The sequence below is a fragment of the Ctenocephalides felis genome, unplaced genomic scaffold (assembly GCF_003426905.1).
Source record: "Ctenocephalides felis isolate EL2017-DRISC unplaced genomic scaffold, ASM342690v1 CF-g0.4_SCAFFOLD_01604, whole genome shotgun sequence".
Lineage (NCBI taxonomy): Eukaryota > Metazoa > Arthropoda > Insecta > Siphonaptera > Pulicidae > Ctenocephalides > Ctenocephalides felis.
Genome location: NW_020537758.1, coordinates 58,003,547 through 58,027,324, shown reverse-complemented (window position 1 = coordinate 58,027,324; position 23,778 = coordinate 58,003,547). Strand labels below are relative to the sequence as shown.

Sequence of the window (23,778 nt, the reverse complement as noted above, 5' to 3'; positions counted from 1 at the left end):
AAATAATATATTTTTGTTTTTTTATTAAAATAATACTTTTTTATTAAAATAATACATACACAGTGTTACGTAATCAACTAAAGGATTCAATAATATATCAACATAAAATAGATTAAATAGAATATATTCAGTAGATTTAGTTAAAAGCCGCTGCAAAGCGTAGCCGAATTTGCTATTATATACATACATATGTATAACAAATGTATTCTGATATATATGTATATATAAATATATATATTATTTTTTTATATATTATTTGTCTATTATTTGATTTATTATTTGAGCCTAATCGATTTTATTTTCTGGTGATAGTATTTTCTACATTTACTTCACCCATAGCGTAAGGTTTCTTTGCGGCTGTAACGAGGTAAAAAGCGCCTCGCGCGCTTTTGTCCAGCCAGTCTCCCATGACTACTTCTTCGCCGGTTTCGCATTTCCCTGTTATAAAGGCGCGCCAGTCGACACATCGTCGAGCCAAAAACTCTCGAGATATGACGGATTCAGCAAAGAATTCATGAGCTCTGCCGTGGCTGCAAGCCTCTGTTGGAAAAAGAAATGATTTTAGTTGTAGCTGTAATGTCACAATATTTTAGTTTAAACTTGCTCTAAGTGGAATTCTGTCTTAAGACAATTAGGGCATCGTGCCTTGAGGCAAATTGCTGGCACTTCCCGTACCGCAATTCAAAATTCGAATAATTAAAAATAATCAATAATAATAATCAATAAAAGTTGATCAATGATTTGAAACTTTTAATAGAATTTTGAACCATATTAAATCATTTATTTTAAAATATTGTGGAAATTCTGAACTATTTTTCAAAGCAATCGTACTGCATAGAGACGAAATATAGATGCGCGTAAGCGCCGCGTCGCCGTCTAACGCGTAAACATTGGTACGGAACCCTTAGGAATGTGAATAAAATTTATACTTATTGTTGAAATCTCTATAAATTATCTGATACTTTGATGTGCATATGTCTAATGTTCATTTTTGACCGCCAAATGGCTCATTTTTTTAGTTTTTTCTCCATATCTCCAAAGTCGTTAGACCTGCCTTTCCAAAAATTTGAACAGTTTTTCATTTTGTCAATACAAATAAAATGTTTTTTGAATTATTCAAATCGGAAGCTCCGTTCTCTTAAACACTGAGTTACCGTTTTCGGCACTTTTTGTCTTGTATCTTCGAAACGGCTAGACTAGCCTTTGCCAAAAGCTAATCAGCACGTCTTCTTATTAATACGAATCGAATGTTTTTTGAATTATTCAAATCGGTTGATCCGTGTTCCCAAAATCGTCGACGAAAATTTGTATCCGAACATACATACGCACATACACACACACACATACAAAATACCAAAGAATAGATGCAATAATTGACCCAATCCTAGCAGACAATCAGTATGTTTTCGCAAAGAGCGATCAACTATTGATGCTATAAACTTGGTAGTTAATACAGCCAAGGAGGCAATTGCTGGAACCAGGGGTGCGAAAAAGTACTGCCTTGTAGCTACATTGGATATAAAAAATGCTTTCAATTCTGCAAGCTGGGATTGCATTATGAATGCACTCCGTGACAAGAACGTGCCAGCATACCTCTGCAATATAGTCGCAAGCTCTATTACAGAGAGAATTCTAATGTACGATTCACGCGATGGTACAGAAGAATATAATATAACAGGAGGTGTGCCGCAGGGCTCTGTTCTAGGCCCTTTGCTGTGGAATGGTATGATGGCCTATTGAGACTAGAGATTCCAGAATGTGTGAAACTAGTAGCATATGCTGACGATGTTCCCATAGTAGTTGTCTCCAAACAAATTGATGACATCGTAAGTCTATTCGATATTACATTTAGAAAAATTAATCGGTGGATGGGAACAATGAATGTCCAATTAGCACAATAAAAAAGTGAAGCTGTTCTTATCACTAGTAGGAAAACAATAGAGACCATCAAGCTAAAGATAGGAAATCTTGAGATCACGTCAAAACCTCACATCTGTTACCTTGGCGTAATGCTTGATGCTCGTTTGAATTTCAATCAACAAGTGGAACACGTTAGTGCTAAAGCGTCAATGGTTAGAACGAAACTTGCTCGACTGATGCCTAATATTGGAGGTCCTAAACAAACCAGAAGGATATTACTATCGTCAGTTATTACTTCTGTGCTAACATATGGTATCTTCATATGGGGTGATGCTCTTAAATCTCAAAAATCGAGGAGAATGGCAGGGCCCTTATACCGTCTCAGTGCTATAAGAATTGCTTGCGCATTTCGCACAATATCGGCGGAAGCAGTGTGCGTCATTTCAGGAACTGTGCCTCTCTTAGTCTTAGCAGAGGAAAGACGGACAATTTACCAAAGAAGACATCAACAACTGAGTCCTGAAAAGTTTAGATTAGAAGAACGGCTGAACAGCATTGACCGATGGCAGCAACTGTGGGATGTCGCAGTAAAGGGCAGATGGACGCATCGTCTCATTCCTAACATCAAAGTCTGGCTAAGTCGCAAGCACGCCGAAGTAAATTATTATACTACGCAAATGCTATCGGGGCACGGCTGTTTTCGAGCCTACCTACACCGCTTCAGGCACGATAGCTCGCCGGATTGCCCATATTGTTTGGGCAAAATCGAAGATGCTGAGCATGTGTTCTTCATGTGCCCACGATTTGGTGCTCTACGAGATGATGTGGAAGAGACATTGAGATGCAGAATTACCCCAGGTAATGTTGTTGGAGAGATGCTGACAAGTGATGCTGCTTGGAACGCCATAGACAGATTTGCGAGAGACGTTTTAATGGACCTGCGTTCTATAGAGAGAGAAAGGGCGAATGGGACTTCGCCCATTTGAAAGATAAGTATAATGTTTATGAATTCTAACATTGATTATAACAAGTTAAGAATTTATATCATTCTAGATCCTCCCCCCACGAAGTAATGCCTAACGGCGGTTTCCGTGGGAACCAGAGGCAAGGGCAAAGCGGAGGTTTTAGTCGGTATTATACCAAGGCGGTATCGAGTCCGACATACCCAGACAGAAGACCGGTCTGGGATGCATAAAGGCATTTCCTTCGCTATACAAAAAAAAAACACACACACACATACATCCATTTTTTCTAAGGTATGCCAAAATGTTCAGAAACCTTTGAAACGTCGAGAAATTCAAAAATTTTCATTTTCGATTTTTTCCGATTATTATAATTTGCCCTACGCGAAGTTAATAATATCCCACGATTTGTAAGAAATAATTCTATGCTTGGAGTAAACGCTATTGTAGTTAGTTTTTCATGCTATTGTAGTTAGTTTTTCAAATAATATCTGTGATATGGATAATGGATATCAAGTTCTAACTTTTTTGCAGTTATTCAAAATCAATTATTTAGTTAGACTAAAATTAATATATATGATATTGATAAACGAAACTTTTTAACGAAGCTATAATTTAAATTTTACCAAGAAATTATGGCATATGTTGATATTATCATAATAAATCGGTTTGGAACCGATTAATTAATTTCCTGTAAAGAATCGCAAAAAAATCGAAAGTAAAAATTTTTATATATCTTTACGTTTCAAAACCTTCTAAACATTTTGGCATACCTTAGAAAAAATGGATGTATGTGTGTGTGTGCGTGTATGTGTGTGTGTATGGATACAAATATTCGTCGACGATTTTGGGAACATGGATGAAGCGATTTGAATAATTCAAAAAACATTCGTATTGATAAGGAGACGTGCTGATTAGTTTTTGGTTAAGTCAGTTCTAGCCGTTCGGAAGATATGGGGCAGAAGGTGCCAAAAAGCATAACTCAGTTTTTAGAAGAACGGAGCATCCGATTTGAATAATTCAAAAAACATTTTACTTGTATTAACAAGATGAAAAACTAATAAAATTTTCATGAAGGCAGGTCTAGCGGTTTCGGAGATCTAGTAAAAAAAAAGTAGAAAAACAGCCATTTGGCGGGCGAAAATGATCATTAGACATATGCACATCAAATTATCAGATGTTTTATAGAGATTTTAACAATAAGTATAAATTTTGTTTTCATTCCTATGGGTTAGGTCCCAATGTTTATCCGTTAGACGGCGGCGCTTCGATATTTCCTCTCTAGGCAGTTCAAAAAAAAAAATCAGAATTTCCAAAATATTTCAAAATAAAGAAAAGAAAAAGAAAAGAAAAAGAAAAGAAAAAAGGTAAATTTTTGTCAAAATTTTATAGTTTCTCAAAAATGTATTTTTTTCAGAGTAATTTTTTTTCAAAAATGTTAATCTTTTTAAAAAAAATAATTTTTAGTACGAGAAGTTTCAGCAATTTGCCTTAAGGCACGATGCCATGCGCCCCCAGTGGCGGATCCAGCTTCGGCGTCAGGGGGGGGGTCATAATTGAAAGGTTTTTAGTATGTAACAAATTTAATATATATATATATATATATATATATATACATATATATATATATATACAGTCGGTCAAGTAAGAGCGTGGCCGGGTTAATTTATAAAAATAATTATTTTATGAAATTTTAATATTTATATATGCATTGTATACGTTAAAAGCAAGGATGCAATTTTGGTCAATATGTGTCCAGTCACCACCGGAGTCGACAATTGGCTGGCATCTCCGACGCCTGCTTTTTACTAATATAACGGATTATTTTAATTTTAACGGAGTCCGACGGCTCGTATTTTAATTTAACGGCTCGACGAGGGCAGTACGTGCTCATATAGAACTTTCATCAGTGAAAATGACATTTTCAAAATCTCTAACAATATTTTCATGTGCTCAAGCGAAAAAGAAGCACATGTTTTTCAGTCGTCAGAGGCTTCCCCGTTGTGTTGCGCCATTTCAGATCACGAATACGAAGAAAGGTTCAGATAGTTTTGTAGATATTTTTGTAGATATTTCTAAACATTTTGCCATTAATTTTGCTCGTCCTTGCTGATGTGTTAAAGCAGGATTCCGCAAATACCCATTCACTGTTCTTTTTTCTTCTTTTTTATTTGAATCACGTTCTGATAAATCATCGACTTTTTTAGCAACTTTATATAGGTGTATCGAATTCTGTACAAATGCCTTCAACTTTCTCATATATTTTGCAGCAGCTGATTGCTACATTTGGGTACCTTTTAGGTGCATGCAAAAGGGCGCAGCCTCGTAGCGCGACCCGTAACTTAGCACTCATGGCGTTTAACGTAATTTTTTCTCAAAAGATCAACTGCAACTAAACCTTTTTTGACAATGCATCAAGGACAAAGCTTCTCTTTATTGGCTCGCGAAAGAATTAGACCGAAATCTTTCATTAACTGTCGTTAAAGTCTGCCACGCTCTTACTTGACCGACTGTAAGATAGAGCGGGGCTTAAAGATCCGCAGGTAGAAAGGTCTACCACCGATATCTCAAAGACAAGTAAAATTTTAACGATTTCTTAACAACGATATTTGAAAGTAGAGGGAAAAATTGTACAACCAGCCATCACATTGATTCTTACGACGTTTGAAAAAGCATTTTTACAGGAGATAAATTAAATAAATATTTGTTCCAACTCTGCTGATGAATATTTTGGACAAAATATCAAATCAAGGCTATATACAGAGTTATCTTTGTAAAAACGGTATCCATAAAATTTGGCTGAATAATGTTGCTATTATTTCGTTAAATTCCATTAAAATTAAAAATAATACATGGGGTTGTTTGTCCTCTCGCCGTCCGATTTTACCGCGCCCTTAAGGTAAAAAAAACAAGCGACAAATTTTTGAAAAACAGCAAAAAACACATTTCTACAGTGATGAATTTGCTGGGAGATGTACTATACATAGTCAGATAGTTTTTGTTTGATGTGTCTTATTTGTTACTATGCTTTTCGTTTAATTTTCACAATATAATTGCTCATAGTTAAATTGGAGCCTCTTCACCCTATATATATATGCATTTTTTTAAAATAATTTGCGTCTTTGACTTGGTTCAATATTTGATCTTTCCTCGACGTTTTCTCGTCTGAACTAAAGTTAAAATTATTACTATAAAATGAAACTAGATAAGCGCTTGCGTTGATTAGTTTTGTGAGTCAGTTGGTTTATCCGATTCTTTACTATTAGCAGAAAAGTGCAAAAATTATCGTTCATGTTTTTGTCGTAAAATCTTAACCGTTTTAATAAATGGTTTTTGGCGAAGATCGGTCAAATCGTTTCTTTTTCATAATAGATTGTTAATTTTTTTATGATTTTGGTGAAACTTTGCATGGCGATAGAGATTCTGCTCTAAATGAACATACTAAACTATATTAAGGCCTGCGATTATGGATTTGGATTATTAAAGTTTGGATTATTTGGCCGCGTTTTTAGAAAATTCACCGTGTATATGTATTCGGTTTAGTATTTCGTATGTGTCCGTTTTCCACCAATGTATAATGTTTAAACCATTTTTTAACTATTTATTGGAATTTGGCGTTGAAGCAAGTTACATGAACTTCCCGATATGTGTAAATAATCGACTTAATCAATAAAAAATAAATTAACTTAGGAGTGATTAAAAGTATGCCGAGTGGATTTATGACACATAATTGAAAACGAACAAACACGTTAACTCGGAGTATTTTCTGAAAGCAAATTTTCAAAAATCAAAAATTTTCATAATTGAACCAGTTTCCGTAGGACTTTAATGGTTTAGTATGTTCATTAAGAACAAGTACTCTACCATTATACCAAGTAAATCGTCTAATTTTAATTTAAACAAACGTCAAAAAACTACTCATTTTCACAAACTTCGATGAATTTTTAGAATTAAACTACTTGTCGTAAGGCCGTAATAACGTAAGGCTTTTTTTAACTGTTAATTACAAGAAGACGGCTCGGTAGAGTTTCACCTTCCCAACCAATTTCTTTCGAACAGTTTTTGATTTTTTAAAATCGATTCGGTAGTATGAGCTTAAATGTGGGCGAAAAGTTTAACACTTTTTTCCAAATTACAAAGAAACGCCTCGGCCGATTGTCGCACAAAACTGAGAAAAGATAATCCACATCAAAATACATCGAATTTTGAATTTCTGAAATCGGTTCAGGCGTTTTTGAGCAAACGCCGATGAAAAGTTTAATTTTGACCATCGCCCAAAAACGATACTAATTTTTGAAAACTTTGACGAGTTTTTAAAATTGAACGACTTGTCGTAGGACCGTAATATTTTAGCATGATCTATAAGGCTATGGAACTACCGTAAAAAAAAACTCATAAAAATCGTCGCATTTTTTTAAACACTTTATTACAAGAGAACGGCCCGACGACCAAAAACTCAACACGATTCCCAACCAATATCTATCGAACGGTTTTTGAATTTTCAAAATCGATTCAAAATTGCGGGCTAAAACGGGGACAAAATTTTTTTCACTTTTTTGCTATTTATAAAGAAACGGCTTGGCCAATCGTTGAACAAAACAATAGTCCTCATCGAGGTGCATCGAATGGCTTTAAAATTTTTGAAATCGGTCCAGCCGTTTTGAGAAAACGTCGATTTACGGCAAAAAAATCTGTCCACACACACTTTTTCCAAATTTGGTCTCATTAGATTTGAATGGAAACATAAAATTAGCGAATCAGATTTTTTGAAGAAAACATAAACTTCTCTTTCGGGATTTTCGGGAAGCATTAGGTATACTTCTCTAAATCAGTCATTATTTTTATATTACGTCGTCTATTTTACAGATGTTAGGGATTACAGAAAGTTCATGTCTGAGGGCCACTCATAATTAGTTTAATTTTTTTACTTTTGAATGAAAATTTTTTCTTAAACTGTAATACCTATTTCAAAATTATGTCTAGAACATATATTCGCAATACGATTAGAAGATCCTTAAATTTTAGGAGTCCTTGACTCTGCCATTCGTCTATAATAAGTTAAAGATTCAAGTTATAAAAAAGAGTTTGGCAACAAAATACATAAATAAAATCATTATGAAGTAATTTTTTTGTTGAATTAGTGTTTTATCGATGTCCTAAAACAGGCTCAGGGGGGGGTCATGACCCCCGTGACCCCCCCCCCTGGATCCGCCACTGTGCGCCCCACTAGTTGTTATCATGAATCATAGAAAGAGCTTGTAATCCCCCGTTGAGTTGAAACTGATATTAATTAGTTGAGTGTTGAAATATTAATAATTTATATAGTTTCAAGAATCTCATATAACATTTGTGATTGGTTTATTTTTGGAAGCCATCGACCAATTATATATTGACCTGTAATTTAGGTGGGTCGAATTCAAGAAATTTGAATTTCTTAGAAAGACGTATTAATGGTAGAAGGACTATTTGTGGACATGATGCATTATAATGGAAGATAATATTTGATACTTCAAAATAGTGCAATAAGTATTGTTATTGATATTCTGTATGAAGAGAATTAAAATATATTCATATAATTTCATTGGATCAGGGTTGAGTCTTAGGCGTTAATAGAATCATAAAGAAAAAATGATAATGATCAAATTTAACTAAGTGTATGTGACGATGTGTTATACTCGGCTGAGTTGAATCGGTAATACACATACAAGTGTAAAACTTGCGTATGTGTATTGCGTAAGTTTAATTTTTAACAAAATAGCGTTAATTCCGAAATATCGATATTTTTGGTATCAATACCGGTATTGAATACCAGGCAAGAATCGTCCGGGATCCCGGCATTTGAGATCACGGAATCCCGGTATTGTAGGCCCTATTCAAGCGTAAATTAGTGATTTACAGAAACTCACCGACGATTTCTGGGTAACCGCAACAGCAACCCGGCTGACTAGGTGCGCCGCCGTTGGGGTAGAAATCAGCGTGGCCTATAGGGTCCCAATAACCAAGGACACCACCGCAAGTGTGTATCACGTCAACAAACTCAGCATCTGTGGGGTCCAGCCTTCGATCGGGGGATGAAAGCAATCGAAAGCCGGGTAGCGCAGGGTCTAAGCCTAAGATAAATTGATTCAGGCAAGTACATTCATTAAGCAAAAATCAATTAAGGAAAGGGAAAATCAAAACTACTAAGTAAGCATTTTATTTTAATAACTAAGTAAGTTAATAGTACGAATATTAATACAATTTAAAATAATTTTTTTGTCTTTGGCATGTAACTGTTTTTGCGCAATTTAACTGATGTGTGAGATCACTAAAAAGGGGTAAGATTTCAAAAATATTTGGAAATCTAATATATGTCAAGATCAATAATTTTTCTCAAATTTATTTCAATATTATATATTGAATTACCAGTAATTCTTGCGAGCTTGCCAGTGGTGACAAGGGAACCAGCATATCCGGCTGCATGGGCACCGAGACTGTGACCCACCAGGTGGACTCGATTCAAATCAGCTCCGTGGTGCTTCACCAAATAATCAAGCAGACGGGCTAGTTTTCCGCCAACAATCTAAAGAAACTCATATTTTAATCATCTACAGATAATACAATGATAATCACTTTAATGGAAATCGTCATGCCAATAGAATAGTTATTTAACTTATGCATATACATACACTAGCAAACCAGATGGTTTCATTATATGTAACATTTTGTTTGCCGATTAAAAGATGAAGAAAAAAATTTCCTGCTGTTGAAATTGATTAAAAATTTCAACAACACGCGTGATTGATTTGATGGTTTCTAATTGAAATGATACTTATTTTTTTTACTTGTTTTGCACAATTTCACAGTGAACACAATGCCGGTTTGTCACATGAAATTAACTAAGTATCAGAGATGGCGCTGTATGTGAATAAAAAGTGCTTTCCGCTTTTCTGTTGAAATCTTTCTTCAATTTTCTTTGCTATAAACCTCGCTAAGTCCGATACCTCTCCAACGAATGCAAAATCGTCGAAATCGGTTCGTGCATTCTGGAGTTATATCGTCAGGAAGGAAAACCCGACTTATTTTTATATAATAGATATTTCAGAAATGACATATTATATTAGTCTTAATTAGTTAATATATAAATTAATTAATGTAATAATAAGCCAAAAATAATACGGGTATAGTTGATTTCAAAATTAAAATAAAATTTTATGATGCTTAAACTAAAATGGCATAAAAATTTCCACTTTCTATAAACAATATTCAATAAACTTCTTTTACTCTTGTAAAAGAAGTTTTTTCTCTTACTCTTGTATCCTGCATTGGTATCGGATAAAATAAGTTTGAACTGAGTGGTGCCCAATCCACAACAATAACATTACAATCTCTGCTTTCCAGATAAGAGTTTCTGATGTCAACTGCAAAAGACGAGTTTCCTCCTGACATCCAGCCATGAATCAATACCTTTGTCTCCAAAGCCGGGTTAAAATTCTCGATAGTCAATAATGAGGTTATTGGGTCTACTTCGTTTTCACGTTCTACTGGAGGAGGTTCTAATGACACAGGCTGCTTTGAAGATGATCTAAAATATAATATTTAAAATAATAGAGATGAGTATATGAGTGAAGATGAATAACTATAAAGATAGTATTAAGTTTATTCATTCATATTTTTTGCTCATTTGCAACCTGTAATAATAACTAGTCGCATTATGACTTATGGTAAGTTGCTGGAACTTTCCGTACTCCAATTAAAGATTCGAAGAATGAAAATAGTTCATAATCAATCAAACTTAATCAATGATTTAAAATTATTTAAAATTATTAATGAGATCATTAAACTATCATATACTATTTGCGTGCTAAATTGCGTACTGAAATAGAAACGGAAGGTTTATAAATTTCAATATCTGTTTACCTATCTACCCTACCATTTCACTTGTGTTCATTCAATTGCTCTGTTCTCTCACATACTTAATTTTTCATGTGCAGCTCAATTTATTCTGTATTTCCGAGACGACTAGACCAGCCTTTGCCAAAAACTATTCAGCACGTCTCTCCATTATCGAATACTTTTAAACTAGTGGTGTAAGGCATCGTGCGTTAAGGCAAATTGCTAGAATTTTCCGTACCATTCATTTTTTTAAATTATTTTTTTTTAAACTTTGAAAGAATTTGATTTTTGAGAAATTTTACATTTTTGAAAAAAAATACTTTTTTCGTAAAAAAGCTTTTGAAAAAAAAAATTATTTTTTATTTTAAATTATTTTGGAAACTCTGAACTTTTTTCAAAGCTATCACAATGCCATACCGATGAAATATCAAAGCGCGTAAGCGCCGCGTCGCCAATCTTTTACTAGATCTCAGAAACCGATACACCTGCCTTCCCTAAAATTTAATCAGGCTTTTATCCTCTCAATACAAGTAAAATGTTTTTTAAATTATTAAAATCGCACATTCCGTTCTCTTAAAAACTGAGTTACCGCTTTTGGAACTTTTTGCCTCGTGTCTTCGAAACAGCTAGACCAGCATTTGCTAAAAGCTTATCAGCGCGTCTCCTTATCAATACGAATCGAATGTTTTTTAAATTACCCAAATTGGTTGATCGGTGTTCCCGAAATCGTCGACGAAAATTTGTACGCACACACACACCATATACATACACACACATAAATACATCCATTTTTAAGGCATGCCAAAATATTCAGAAAACTTTGAAATATAAAGATATAAAAATTTGCATATTCGATTTTTTGCCATTACAATAACTTATCCTACGGGATGTTAATAATTTAAAACTATTAATCCGTGGGCCCGAAATAGTGGACAAATTATTGCCTTATTCCTTTACAATACGTACAGTCGCTAGCTACTTTGCAGACATTGATGAACTATTTACAGAATATTATGTATGGGTGAGACTGGAAATTCCACCATATGTCAAACTAGTAGCATATGCACAATGATGTAGCTATAGTGGTTGTGACCAGGCACATTAATGAGTTAGTAAGCTTATTTGACATAACTTTGAGAATAATTGTCGCTGGATGAAAACAATGAATCTGCAATTGACACAACAAAAAAGTAAAGTTGTTCTTATAACAAGTAGAAAAAAAATAGAGACCTTCAAACTAAAGATAAAAAATTTCGAGATTACATCAAAATTTTACATTATTTACCTAGAATGATGCTTGATTCTCGATTAAATTGTAATCAACGGGTGGAACACGTTAGTGCTAAGGCGCCAGTAGTTAGGATGAGTCTTGCTCGGCTCATGCCGAATTTTGAAGGCTCAAAACAAAGCAAAAGAATCATTACTATCATTGTCGATTACTTCGATTCATTTCATGCTATTAAAATATAATAGCAAATAGTCATTTTTTTCAAAACGTATATTATTCTCTGTTAATATTTTATACACTGAAATTTAGCAAATATTTATGAAATTTAGTAAATATTTTACAGTAAATATTTAATATTTAAAATTTATTAAAAAATACTAGAGGTGTATGGCATTGTGGCTTACGACAAATTGCTGGAACTTCCCGTACCGTAACGAAATGTTCGAGCAATATTAAATGTTTTCAAATAGATTATTATAAATATTGTAACATTGTTTAATATTTATAAGAATTATATAAACTGAATTGCAAAGTTATAATTATTTGTTTAAAGTACATTAGAACTTCAGTCAGAATTAAAATTAAAATCTGAAAAAATCTGAATTATTTTCGATGTACAAAAAAAATTTTTTTTTGGAAAAAAAATTGGAAAAAAAATTGAAACAATTTTTTTTTCCAAAAGCAATTATTTTGTTAAAAAAGCAGAAGTTCTTTGAATCATTTAAATCGGACGCTTAGTTCTCTCAAAAACTGCCATTTATTGCACATTTAGCTATGTATCTCCGAATGTTTTTTAGATCATTCAAATCGGATACTCCGTTCTCTCAAAAATTCGATTTGTGTTTTGTGCACTTTTTGTTCCGTATCTCCGTGATGGCTAGACCTGCCTTTGCCAAAAACGAATCAGCACGTCTCTCTGTTAATAGGAATCGAATGTTTTTTGAACCATTCAAATCGATTGATCCGTGCGCCCGAAAACGTAAACGAAAAAATGCGGACACAAAAAACACACACTCACATCCATTGTTTCTGAGGTATGCCAAAATGTTCAAAAACCTTCAAAACGTCGAGAAATGCTAAAATTTTCAATTTCGATTTTTACGGGAAGTTAAAAATGTATTAGTTATTTTTATAATGTATGTTTATATAAATAACATACCTAGTATATAATTCAAAAGTAATCAAATGTTCTTTTCCTATTTTTGATTCTCCAGGACCTTCTGGTTGTTGCAAATAAATCACACGAGGTTTGTAATTGCCATCAGGAAAATACATCCATGTCTCGCCGTAGTCCTTAAATCGTTCGCGAAGATCATTTTTATATTCTTCACAATACGTCTCTGTAATACAAGTCTCATTAAAATTAAAAATATTAATTTATATGGAACTGTACAAATTGCAAAAATTATTTCATTCAACTGTTTGTGATCGTATTTTCTACGCATGATTCAATTGAGAATATTCATATTTTAAGAAATATAATATAAATATTTATATTGCAAAAGTTATATAAATAAACCTAATTTATTAACCATTGAAGTTTTGTTTTTACTCTGAAGTAAAACAATTAAGAGAGTAAATTAACATAATCAACTATAAATGTGTCCAGATTTGCGCACCAATCGACTTATTTTGATATTACTGTCTTATTTTGCTATAAACGAATTGTAAGATAATATGAATGTTATTTGAAAATAGTTGTATAAATATTCATATGGTAATATTATTTGGTTATATTATTTTTGTTAAAAGTTTATTTTCTGAATATTTTACTAAAAAGTTTTGATTTTACTAAAACGGGTTTGATTTGAACTCGCCTTATTCGGTGCATTAGGAAGCTCATTGTAAATTTTGTTAATTATTTAATTATTATTAACGATTTATATATTTTTGGTAATTATTGATTAAAACCATTTTTTCTGGCTAGAATTTTTTGGTAAATCCCTTTATTCAAGCTTGAATAACTAGTTATTTCAGCTTTTGATTAAAATCGTATTATATTAATCTTTTTTAAATGAATTATTTTAGTTAAACCAATTAAATGAATTTTAAATAAAAAATAAAAACTACATTATACTTATACATTATTCTCACCTGGTATAAAATAAATCACAAAAAACACAATATAAAAACGCAACATTTTTACAATATTCTATTCTTTGAGTCACAACAGTTTATGGCAAAAAATATTAAAAGAATAATCTTTTATAAGTAGTAAGCATTAGAAAACTGACTAGTATTTCCAGTTTATTTATCAAGTCCTTGGAAAATTTCATAAAATTCAAGTTAAAACAAAACCATTGTTTTTAGAAGGAATGGTCAACTCGAGGGCGCTTTATCTATAACTGTATTCTTATGCAAATTTATGCGTTTGTAATTTCATGCGATAATGGTTTAATTCGTTTACCAAAATTATTCTAATGAATTAAATGTAAAAGATGTAGCAGCAATTATATGGGTCATGGAAACGCTAAAAATTGTGGACGTTGATGTGAATGCTTTACGATATAACTATTTTACGCGAATAAATTGACATTTTTATTAACATCACGAAGGAGAAGTTAGTATATTCATCAAAAAATCCGAATCGCTAATTTTATGTTTTCTCGACGTTTCAAGTAGTGATGTGCCGACTCGAAAATTTCCTGATTCGAATGATTCGAATCAGAAAAAAACCTGATTCGAATCATGATTCGAATCAATTCGAATCAAGTTCATATATGAACAATTATAATTTAAGAGAAGAAATTATATCATTTTAATAATTTTATAAGTGAAATAATTAATTTAGTAAGCAATTAATTCCAAAAAGTGCAGAGATGAATACATTTATATTATATATAATAATAAACTAGCTACAAATATAACTAATATTTCAAGTGAATTTACAGTAAAATATAACCAAACACTTCTCTATCACTAAAGCATATAAAACAATATTCTTAATCTTACGTTGAACGAATGCATGTGTATATTATTGATTGTTTAAATCTAATCTAAACAGGGGGCTGAATCTAACGTCTTACGAATGACTTAAAATTTAATCCACTACTGTAAAGATTGATATTATTTCATTTGTGTGAATTTGCCATTACTTGCATAATTAAAATATGATAATTTTGTGTGTGTATAAAACTCGTTGTGTAGATTATTTTGATAATAATTAAAATCTAAATCGCGTATTTATTATCTAAATGAGTTTTTGATATTTCATGAATAAATTTGCTCTCAGCGCTTAGTCAAAAATAAATAAACACTCGATAAGTCGATACGCTGATACACGGACACATGTTTCGAACTCAAGTCGGTATAATTCAGTTTGAGTCATATAAACTCGGATAAATTCATAACGACTTGAAGTCGGGATGAGTCGGTTTGAGTCTTAGGAACTCGGATCAATTCATATCGACTTGAAGTCGAAATAAGTCGGTTTGAGTCTTAGGAACTCGGATAAATTCATAGCGACTTGAAGTCGAAATAAGTCGGATTGAGTCATAGGAACTCGGATGAATTCATATCGACTTGAATGCGGTTAAAGTCATATAAATTGGAGTCGGGTGATACATTTAAGCGTATTAAAGCCGGGTGGCTCGCATGATTTAATTCAAGATTTATTTTTTATATTTATTATTATTATTTTTTATATTAATTATTATTATTATTTATATTATTATAATATTGAATTAAATTAAAACATTTTTTTTATATTTATGAAAATTTGTGTTCATACATGCACACAGTAAATATTTCGCGGCTTGATACGAGTTGATTCGAATCAAGTAAAATCTGATTCGAATCAAGTCGTTAAAGGCTTGATTCGAATGATTCGAATCACTTGATTCGACTTGGCACATCACTAGCTTTCAAGCCATTCTGAATCAAATGAGACCAAATTTGAAAAAAGTGTGTGTGTGCTTGTGTGTAAACAGATTTTTGCATCGATTTCAAAAATTCAAAAGCTATGAAAAATTTTTCGTCCACGTTTTAGCCCGCAATTCTGAATCGATTTTGAAAATTCAAAAATCTTTCGAAAGATATTGATCGGGAATCGACTGATTAGTTTTTTTTGGTAAGGATCGGCCGGACCGTTTTCTTGTACTAAAGTAAATTTTTTTCGATGATTTTCATGTTTTTTTTGATGATAGATATCATGGTCTCCTAGATCATACTAAAATATTACGGTCCTACAAGTTGTTTAATTTTGGAAATTCGTCAAAGTTTGCAATAATTAGTATCGTTTTTTTGGCATTTGTCAAAATAAGACCTTTCATCGACGATTGCTCAAAAACGCCTGAACCGATTTCAGAAATTCAAAAGAAATTTGAAGTATCTTGATGAGGATTATCGCTTGTCAGGTGCGACGATCTGCGGAGCCGTTTCTTTGTAATTTGGAAAAAAGTGTTATACTTTTCGTGCTTCACGACAAGTAGTTTAATTTTAAAAATTCATCAAAGTTTAAGCAAATGAGTAGTTTTTTTGACGTTTGTTAAAATTAAAATAAGACGATTTACTTGGTATAACGATAGAGTACTTGATCTTAATGAACATACTAAAAATTAAACCATTAGAGTTCTATGGAAACTGGTTCAATTGTAAAAATTATTGATTTTTGAAAATTAGCTTCTATAAAATACTGCGAGTTAACGAGTCTTCGTTCGTTTTCAATTATGTGTAATAAATCTACTCGGAATACTTTTAATCACTCATAAATTAATTTATTTTTTATTGATTAAGTCGATTATTTACACATATCGGGAAGCTTATCAAAGTTCCTCAAGACAAAATACCAATACCAACTAGTTTAATTTTTCTATTCAATTTTTTTAAAAAAAAAGTTGTTTTAACAATCATGTCGTCAAAAATGAAATACGACAGTTTAGAACAATGGCTATTCTACTTATGTGTTGGTTCACAATTTTTAACTTCCCGTAGGGTAAGTTATAGTTATTTAAATTTTTTTGCATATCTTTACATTTCAAGACCTCCTGAACATTTTGTCATACTTTGTGTGCGTATGTGTTATTTTTGTATAGCGAAGGAAATGCATTTATCCATCCTAGGCTGATCTTTTGTCTCGTTATGTCGGAACCAGTACCGCATGGGTATAATACCGACTAGGGAGGATGCAGAATGTTATTATTCTTGCACTGATTTTATACCTATCTTTTAAATGAGCGAAATCCCATTCGCTTTTTGTCTTTCCATAGATCGCAAGTCAATTAGCACATCTCTCGCAAATCTGTCTATGGCATTTCAAGTTGCCTCAGCTGTAAGCATTACTTCTAAAACAGTATCTGGAGCAATTCTACGGCTCAATATCTCTTCTGCATAGTCCCGCAGAGCACTAAATAGCGAGCACATGAATAATACGTGATCTGTGATTATGTGTGGATACAATTTTTTGTAAAGAACTTCAGGCCTACGGATTAACCAAATTGAATTGATACGGAAACGTGCTGTTTAAGTTTTGGCAAAGGCTAATCTAGCAATATAGAAATATGGAGTAAAAAGTGAAAAAAATGACAGTTACCAAGAGATCAACCAGATTCGTTTGGTTCAAAAACATTTGATCTCTGTTGATGATTGACTGCTTAGTTTTTAGCAAAGATAGCTCCAGCAGTTTCGATTGGACGAAGCAAAAATTCAAAATAAAAGAAAACAATTATCGGGAAACGGAGTATCAGATTTGAATTATTCCAACATTTCACTTGTATTGATGGAGAGAAATTGCAGTTTTCGACTTAAATATTTTACGAAATGTTTATTAAATTATGACTCATGTTATATAACAAAGTTAAAAATCAAACTAAATTAACACAAACGCAACATTAGCTAAAAAATAATTAATACTATCAATCAAACTTTGGTAACAAAAAATAACCAGCATTGAACACATATTTAGCCATCTCCACACTCTGGAATGTCTGCACATGTGTGTTTGACGAATATTCTTAGATATTGCAAAAAAAAACAGTATTTATCTACCTTTTGGCTAGACCACACCGATGCTCTCAGCTGAAGTATTCATCGTAAGATTTTCATTCTTTGACTAGGAAATACGAAAAATGAGGGTATTTAGTGACTGTTAGCACTTACTCAGAACAAAATTAAATAATTAGAATAAATTACGTCAATTCTCACAAGAAATATCAATATGGTTACTGTCCGGCGCTAAGGGACGACTTAGTGTCCGATGCTAAGAGACAGGCATGTTTGTTCATTTGGTGGTACCTACTAAAACTGTTTAAAATATCTAACATTATTCAACTATTTTACGGAAAACAATCAAGTACTACTTTTATCTTTGAATGCCACTCAAATGTAAATGCATAAATATACCAGAATTACTTCCATTCATATTTAGGTGACGCCGTGATTTTGCTCCTAAAACAGCAAAGGGTTACTCCCGCCGTGGCCGTGTGCGTCACGGCGGTGAGGTGAGTCTTGGCGCGTTATCCTGCACTTGCTTAAATAATACGTGTTAAATAGTGTGTCCGGCGTTAGGTGCCGTCCGGCTTTACGGGACTTTCCCCTACTAATCACTATTATTTATTCAAATACAAATAGAGTTATTTGTAGACTCGTGAACAAGAAAACAGGTAGACAGGAATAAAGATAGATAAGTAGACATGTAATTTGGTAAGCGATTAGAAAAATAGACAGGTGGACAGGTAGGCGGACTGATATAATTATAAATGCACAGATAGACAGGTACATAAGTAAACATATAGACAGATGGACTATAGAGAGGTGAACTTATAGAGAAGTGTCATATAAAGTGACCATATTTTTTAAGCCAAAACTGAAATGGTAATTTTTAATTATGCTAATCCTAAGTTTTTTCTATTGAACATTAATTGAAAGTTTTATTAAAATAAATATTTAAGTTTTCGATAATGAAACTTGTCAAAGCTATTTGATTATTTCCAAAAAAGTGTTGTGTGTTATAAGATAAGATGTTGATGTTTGTTGTTGTGTGAGGTAGGCAGAAAGATCATATATAAATAAAATGAATATTGACTAAATTGTGTATTTAAACATATCGAGAAGTTTTTGCTTCAAGGCAAAATGCCACTTACAACTACTTTACTATCATAATTATGAAGCCCGCAATTTCAAAATCCTTTAACTATTATTACTATAAATATTTTAAAATAAAAATACCCCAAAGTTCTTGTAAACGATATTTGAAATCGGAAATTTATTGAATATTAATTGAAAGTTTTATTAACTTCTCAAAGGAGAAGTTTATGTTTTCATCAAAAAATCCAATTTGCTAATTTTATGTTTTCTCGACTTCTCAAGCCACTCTGAATCGAATGAGACCATATTTGGGAAAAATGTGTGTGTTTTTTTGTATAGCGAAGAAAATGCTTTTATGCATCACAGACTGGTGTTTTGTCTGGGTATGTGGTACTAAATACCGCCCTGGTATAATACCGACTAAAACCTCCGCTTTGCCCTGGCCTCTGGTCCCAACGGAAATCGCCGTAGGGCATTACTTTGTGGGGGGAGGATCTAGAATGTTATAATTCTTAAGTGGTTATAATAAATGTTATAAGGGAAAAGTCCCATTTGCCCTTTCTCTTTCCATAGAACGCAGGTCAATTAGCACCTCTCTCGCAAATCTGTCTATGGCGTCCCAAACAGCTTAACTTGTCAGCATCACTTCAACAACATTACCTGAGGTAATTCTGCGTCTCAATGTCTCTTCCACATCGTCCCGTAGAACACCAAAACGCGGGCACACAAAGAACACATGCTCAGCATCTTCGAAGCAGCGTAGGTAAGCTCAAAAACTTCCTCCGATATTGTGCGAAATGCGTTTTTTTTTTAAAAAAATGTTTTCTTTGTTTTGACATATTTTGAAAATTCTGAACTTTTTTTCAAAGCAATCGTACTGCTTTAACTGCATAAGCACAAAATGTCAAAGCGCGTAAGCGCCGCGTCACCGTGTAACGAATAAACATTGGTACGGAACCCATAGGAATGCAAACAAAATTTATACTTATTGTTAAAAACTATATAAAATATCTGATAATTTGGTGTGCATATGTCTAATGAACATTTTTGACCGCCAAATGGCATTTTTTTTAATTTAAAATAATTTTTTCAGAAGTTTCAGAAATTTTCCCTAAGGCACTTTTAATAGCATTTTAAAGTCTTTTGAACATTTTAGCATACCTTAGAAATAATGAATGTATTTGTGTGTGCGCGTGTATTCATATGAGTGTGCGGATACAATTTTTTGTCGATGATTTTGAGAACACGGATCAACCAATTTGAATGATTAAAATAGCATTCGATTCCAACTGACGGGAAGACGTGCCGTTTTGAAGATACGGGGCAAAAAACGTTAAAAATAGTATTGACGAAATAAACTACTGGTAAAATTTTTGGAAAGGCGTCTTAGTTTCGGAAATACAATGAAAAACGTAATAAAATGTCATTTGGCGGTCAAAAATGATTATTAGAGTCTCTAATAATCATTTTTGACCGCCAAATGACATTTTATTACGTTTTTCATTTCACTTCTCTAATTTAGAGAGATGCACATTAAATTATTAGATATTTTATTATTATATACATTTTGTTTGCTTTTCTATAGGTTTTGTACCAAGTTTTATAATGTTTAACCGTTAAACCACCACGCGGCGCTTACGCGCTTCGATATATTGTCACTATTAAGGCCATGCAGTTCAATTGCTTTGAAAAAATTAAAAATTAAAAAAAAATCGAAAAAGAAATTAATTTAAATTAAATTAAATTATAAAATTAAAAAAGTCCAACATTTTCAAAAATTTCAAAATTTTCAAAAAAATATAAATAAACATTTAAATTAATTCTAATAATAATAATAATAATATTAATAGGTTATACATTTGGGATATACTCCGATTACTAGACCGAGGAATGTTTTTGATTAAAATATATAATACAGATAAATTATAACACGTGACGTCTAGATGATCTCACACATTTATAATCAGCGATGACTTGCTCAAAAAGAAATATTTAATAACACATTAGGGTTTACGTATAAAGTAGTGAGTTGTGATATAAGAACAGAGTGTTTTGATATGCAATTCTTGCTAAATATTAAGATATAAGAAGCTATCTTTTGGAAAGTTATCGTGTTGATAAATATGATAATAAATAACTTATATTACTTTGTAATTTAGTTGAACATACATGTTCGTAGTATTTTTAACCGCTGCTGGATTTGTTGTTTTAAATAGGATTGATTTGAGCAAGGTATGCGTTTTTACATACATACATATATACAATGGTTTACATTTGTATGCACACATATATATATATATATATATATATATATTGTTGCGACCCAATGGTTTAACTATAACTAATATATTACTAACTATAATATACGCTGCGCATATATCAGCGCATTGTATTAAGTCATATCGAGTAACAAAAGTATTAAATAATCAAACTAGGACCGATGAACTTTTTCCTAATGCGTACGTGATCCTCAGCATACGACGCAGTAATTCCTATGAATTTCGATCGGGGAATCACATAATTTGTACTCACACATATAAATAAAATTTAGTTTATCATATCCTAAAAGAAGTAAAGCCCCTCTTCTAAATAAAAGGTTATATAAAGCCGAAATGTAACTTAATGTAGGCAGTTGTGTAATTTTCGTATAGACGACAGCATCTCAGAGTATTAATGAACGGGAAAATAAAAGTATACATGAAAAATATTGTGTTAAATTTGAAATTATTATGATATTACTATAACATCTAACGAAATTGGTTGATGAAGAGAAGAGCTAATCGGCGCCCAACATATTATTTGGTGGCAGCGGTTCTGAAACTTTTTATAATTTTTTTTTTTGAAAAAAAATAAAAATTGTGAAAGAGCGTATTTTTAATAATGTGTTAATAATATTTGGTGACATTTATTAATTGGAGCCAGCGGTGATCCCTGGAAAGTTCTAGTTTGAAAATTATTACCTGGTACGACACTATTTTGGTATCTCAAAACCAAAATTTTAATCACGGTTTCTCAAAACCTGATAGTCAAAAACGGGGATTTTCTATTTTGAAGTGGAGTGATTGTATCTACAACTACGTTACCTGTACGACACTATTTTGGCATCTCAAAACCAAAATTTTAACCGCGCATCTCAAAACCCGGTGGTCAACATGGGGTAGTGTTAAGATATTTCCACGTCAAATTACGCAGAAGTCCAGAGGAAGAAAATTTGTTACTCGATATGACTTAATACAATGTAACAACAGTTCTTGGGATGAATTCAATGTTGAGAAACTGAGAATCTGATATATGCGCAGCGTATATTATAGTTATTAATATATTAGTTATAGTTAAACCATTGGGTCGCAACAATATATATATATATATATATATATATATATATATATATATATATGCAAAGCCCGATGCCATATTAAATATGTGAGATCTTCTAGGCGTTAGAAGACAATAAAAATAGTGTGATGGTTTTTAGAAATTTATTTAAAATCCATATGTTTTGAGCATATTTTATAACAACTTACGTGCATGTTTGCAAGAAATTTGTTATTTTTTTTTAATTTGATTTTTTTAGAAGTTTTTTTTTAAAAAAAACGTTTTTCTATTTTTTTTTGAGAATTCGGTAATTTTTGAAATTATTCGATTTTTTTTTGAATATTTCGAAATATTCTCAAATTTTTGTAAGAAATCGAGTTTTTTTCAATTTTGATATTTTTGAAATTTTTCAAAATTTAGTTTTTCCTGAAAATGATGAAATATTTCGAAAAATTGAATTTGTTAATGATCATTCTAATGATCATTTTTGACCGCCAAATGGCATTTTTTTATTATTTTCATTAAATCTCCATAACCACTAGACCTGCCTTCACAAAAATTTAAACAGTTGTTTGTTTAGTCAATACAAACAAAATTGTTTTTGAATTATTCAAATCGGACGCTTCGTTCTCTCAAAAAGTAAATTACCATTTTTGGCTTTTTTTGCCCCGTATCTTCGAAACGGCTAGACCTGCTTATATCTGAAAACTAATCAGCACGGCTTCTTATCAATATGAATCGAATGTATTTAAATTATTCAATTCAGTTATTTTATACAAATGTCGAGGGCATTTGTTTGAACCATGTGCGTGAATTTTAAAATTGAAAGTTTTGGTACGGATCCCAAAAAAATTACATAAAATGTGTACACATTATTAAAATCTATAAAATATCTGATATTTTTAGGTAAATATGTCCAATGAATATCATAGACAGCTAAATGGCATTTTTTAACTTGTTTTTATTTATAAAAACTTTTATTTCCGATTTTTTGCGATTACTATAACTTGCCCTACGGGATGTTAAAAACTTATTTATAATTAAAATCGTCCAACCAATTACTTTGATTTAATTTTTCATGATGCGTTACTGAAAAATACAAACAACCTGGCATTTTCATTTCCCTTGTATTACCACCTATTTTGTAATTGAACAATTAATACCAATAAAAGATATATTGACACATGTTCACAAATATACATTTCATAGAATCTGTTTCACTTGAATCTGTATATTCTTCACTAACACTATTATTGCATTTAAAACTAATCTAAGGGTTTTGTTTCAACTAACCTCAAATGTGATTATTTAAAATTAAGTTAAAATTGTTTTAAACATAATGCTGTTTTTTATTATGAACGACATTGTACTGATGTACTCATACTGATAACATTGTACTTATATGTAAATATATAATTTTTATTACTTTAAAAGTTTCAATATATTATTATTATTAATAGACATTTTAATCGCATCTTGTATTTTTTCAGATTTTATTCAGCTGATCCTATTCAG

General features: G+C 31.9%; 1 protein-coding gene across 1 annotated transcript; it reads right to left on the bottom strand.

Annotated features, from left to right (window-relative positions):
* Positions 1-295: 295 nt before the first annotated feature.
* LOC113373973 (putative endothelial lipase) lies at positions 296-13,370 on the bottom strand. Its single transcript, XM_026614235.1, has 6 exons — positions 13,367-13,370; positions 13,085-13,265; positions 10,113-10,386; positions 9,228-9,384; positions 8,729-8,932; positions 296-540 (listed from the first exon to the last, which is right to left on the bottom strand). The coding sequence occupies exons 1-6, from the start codon at positions 13,368-13,370 to the stop codon at positions 296-298; spliced, it is 1,065 nt and encodes a 354-aa protein (XP_026470020.1).
* Positions 13,371-23,778: the final 10,408 nt, after the last annotated feature.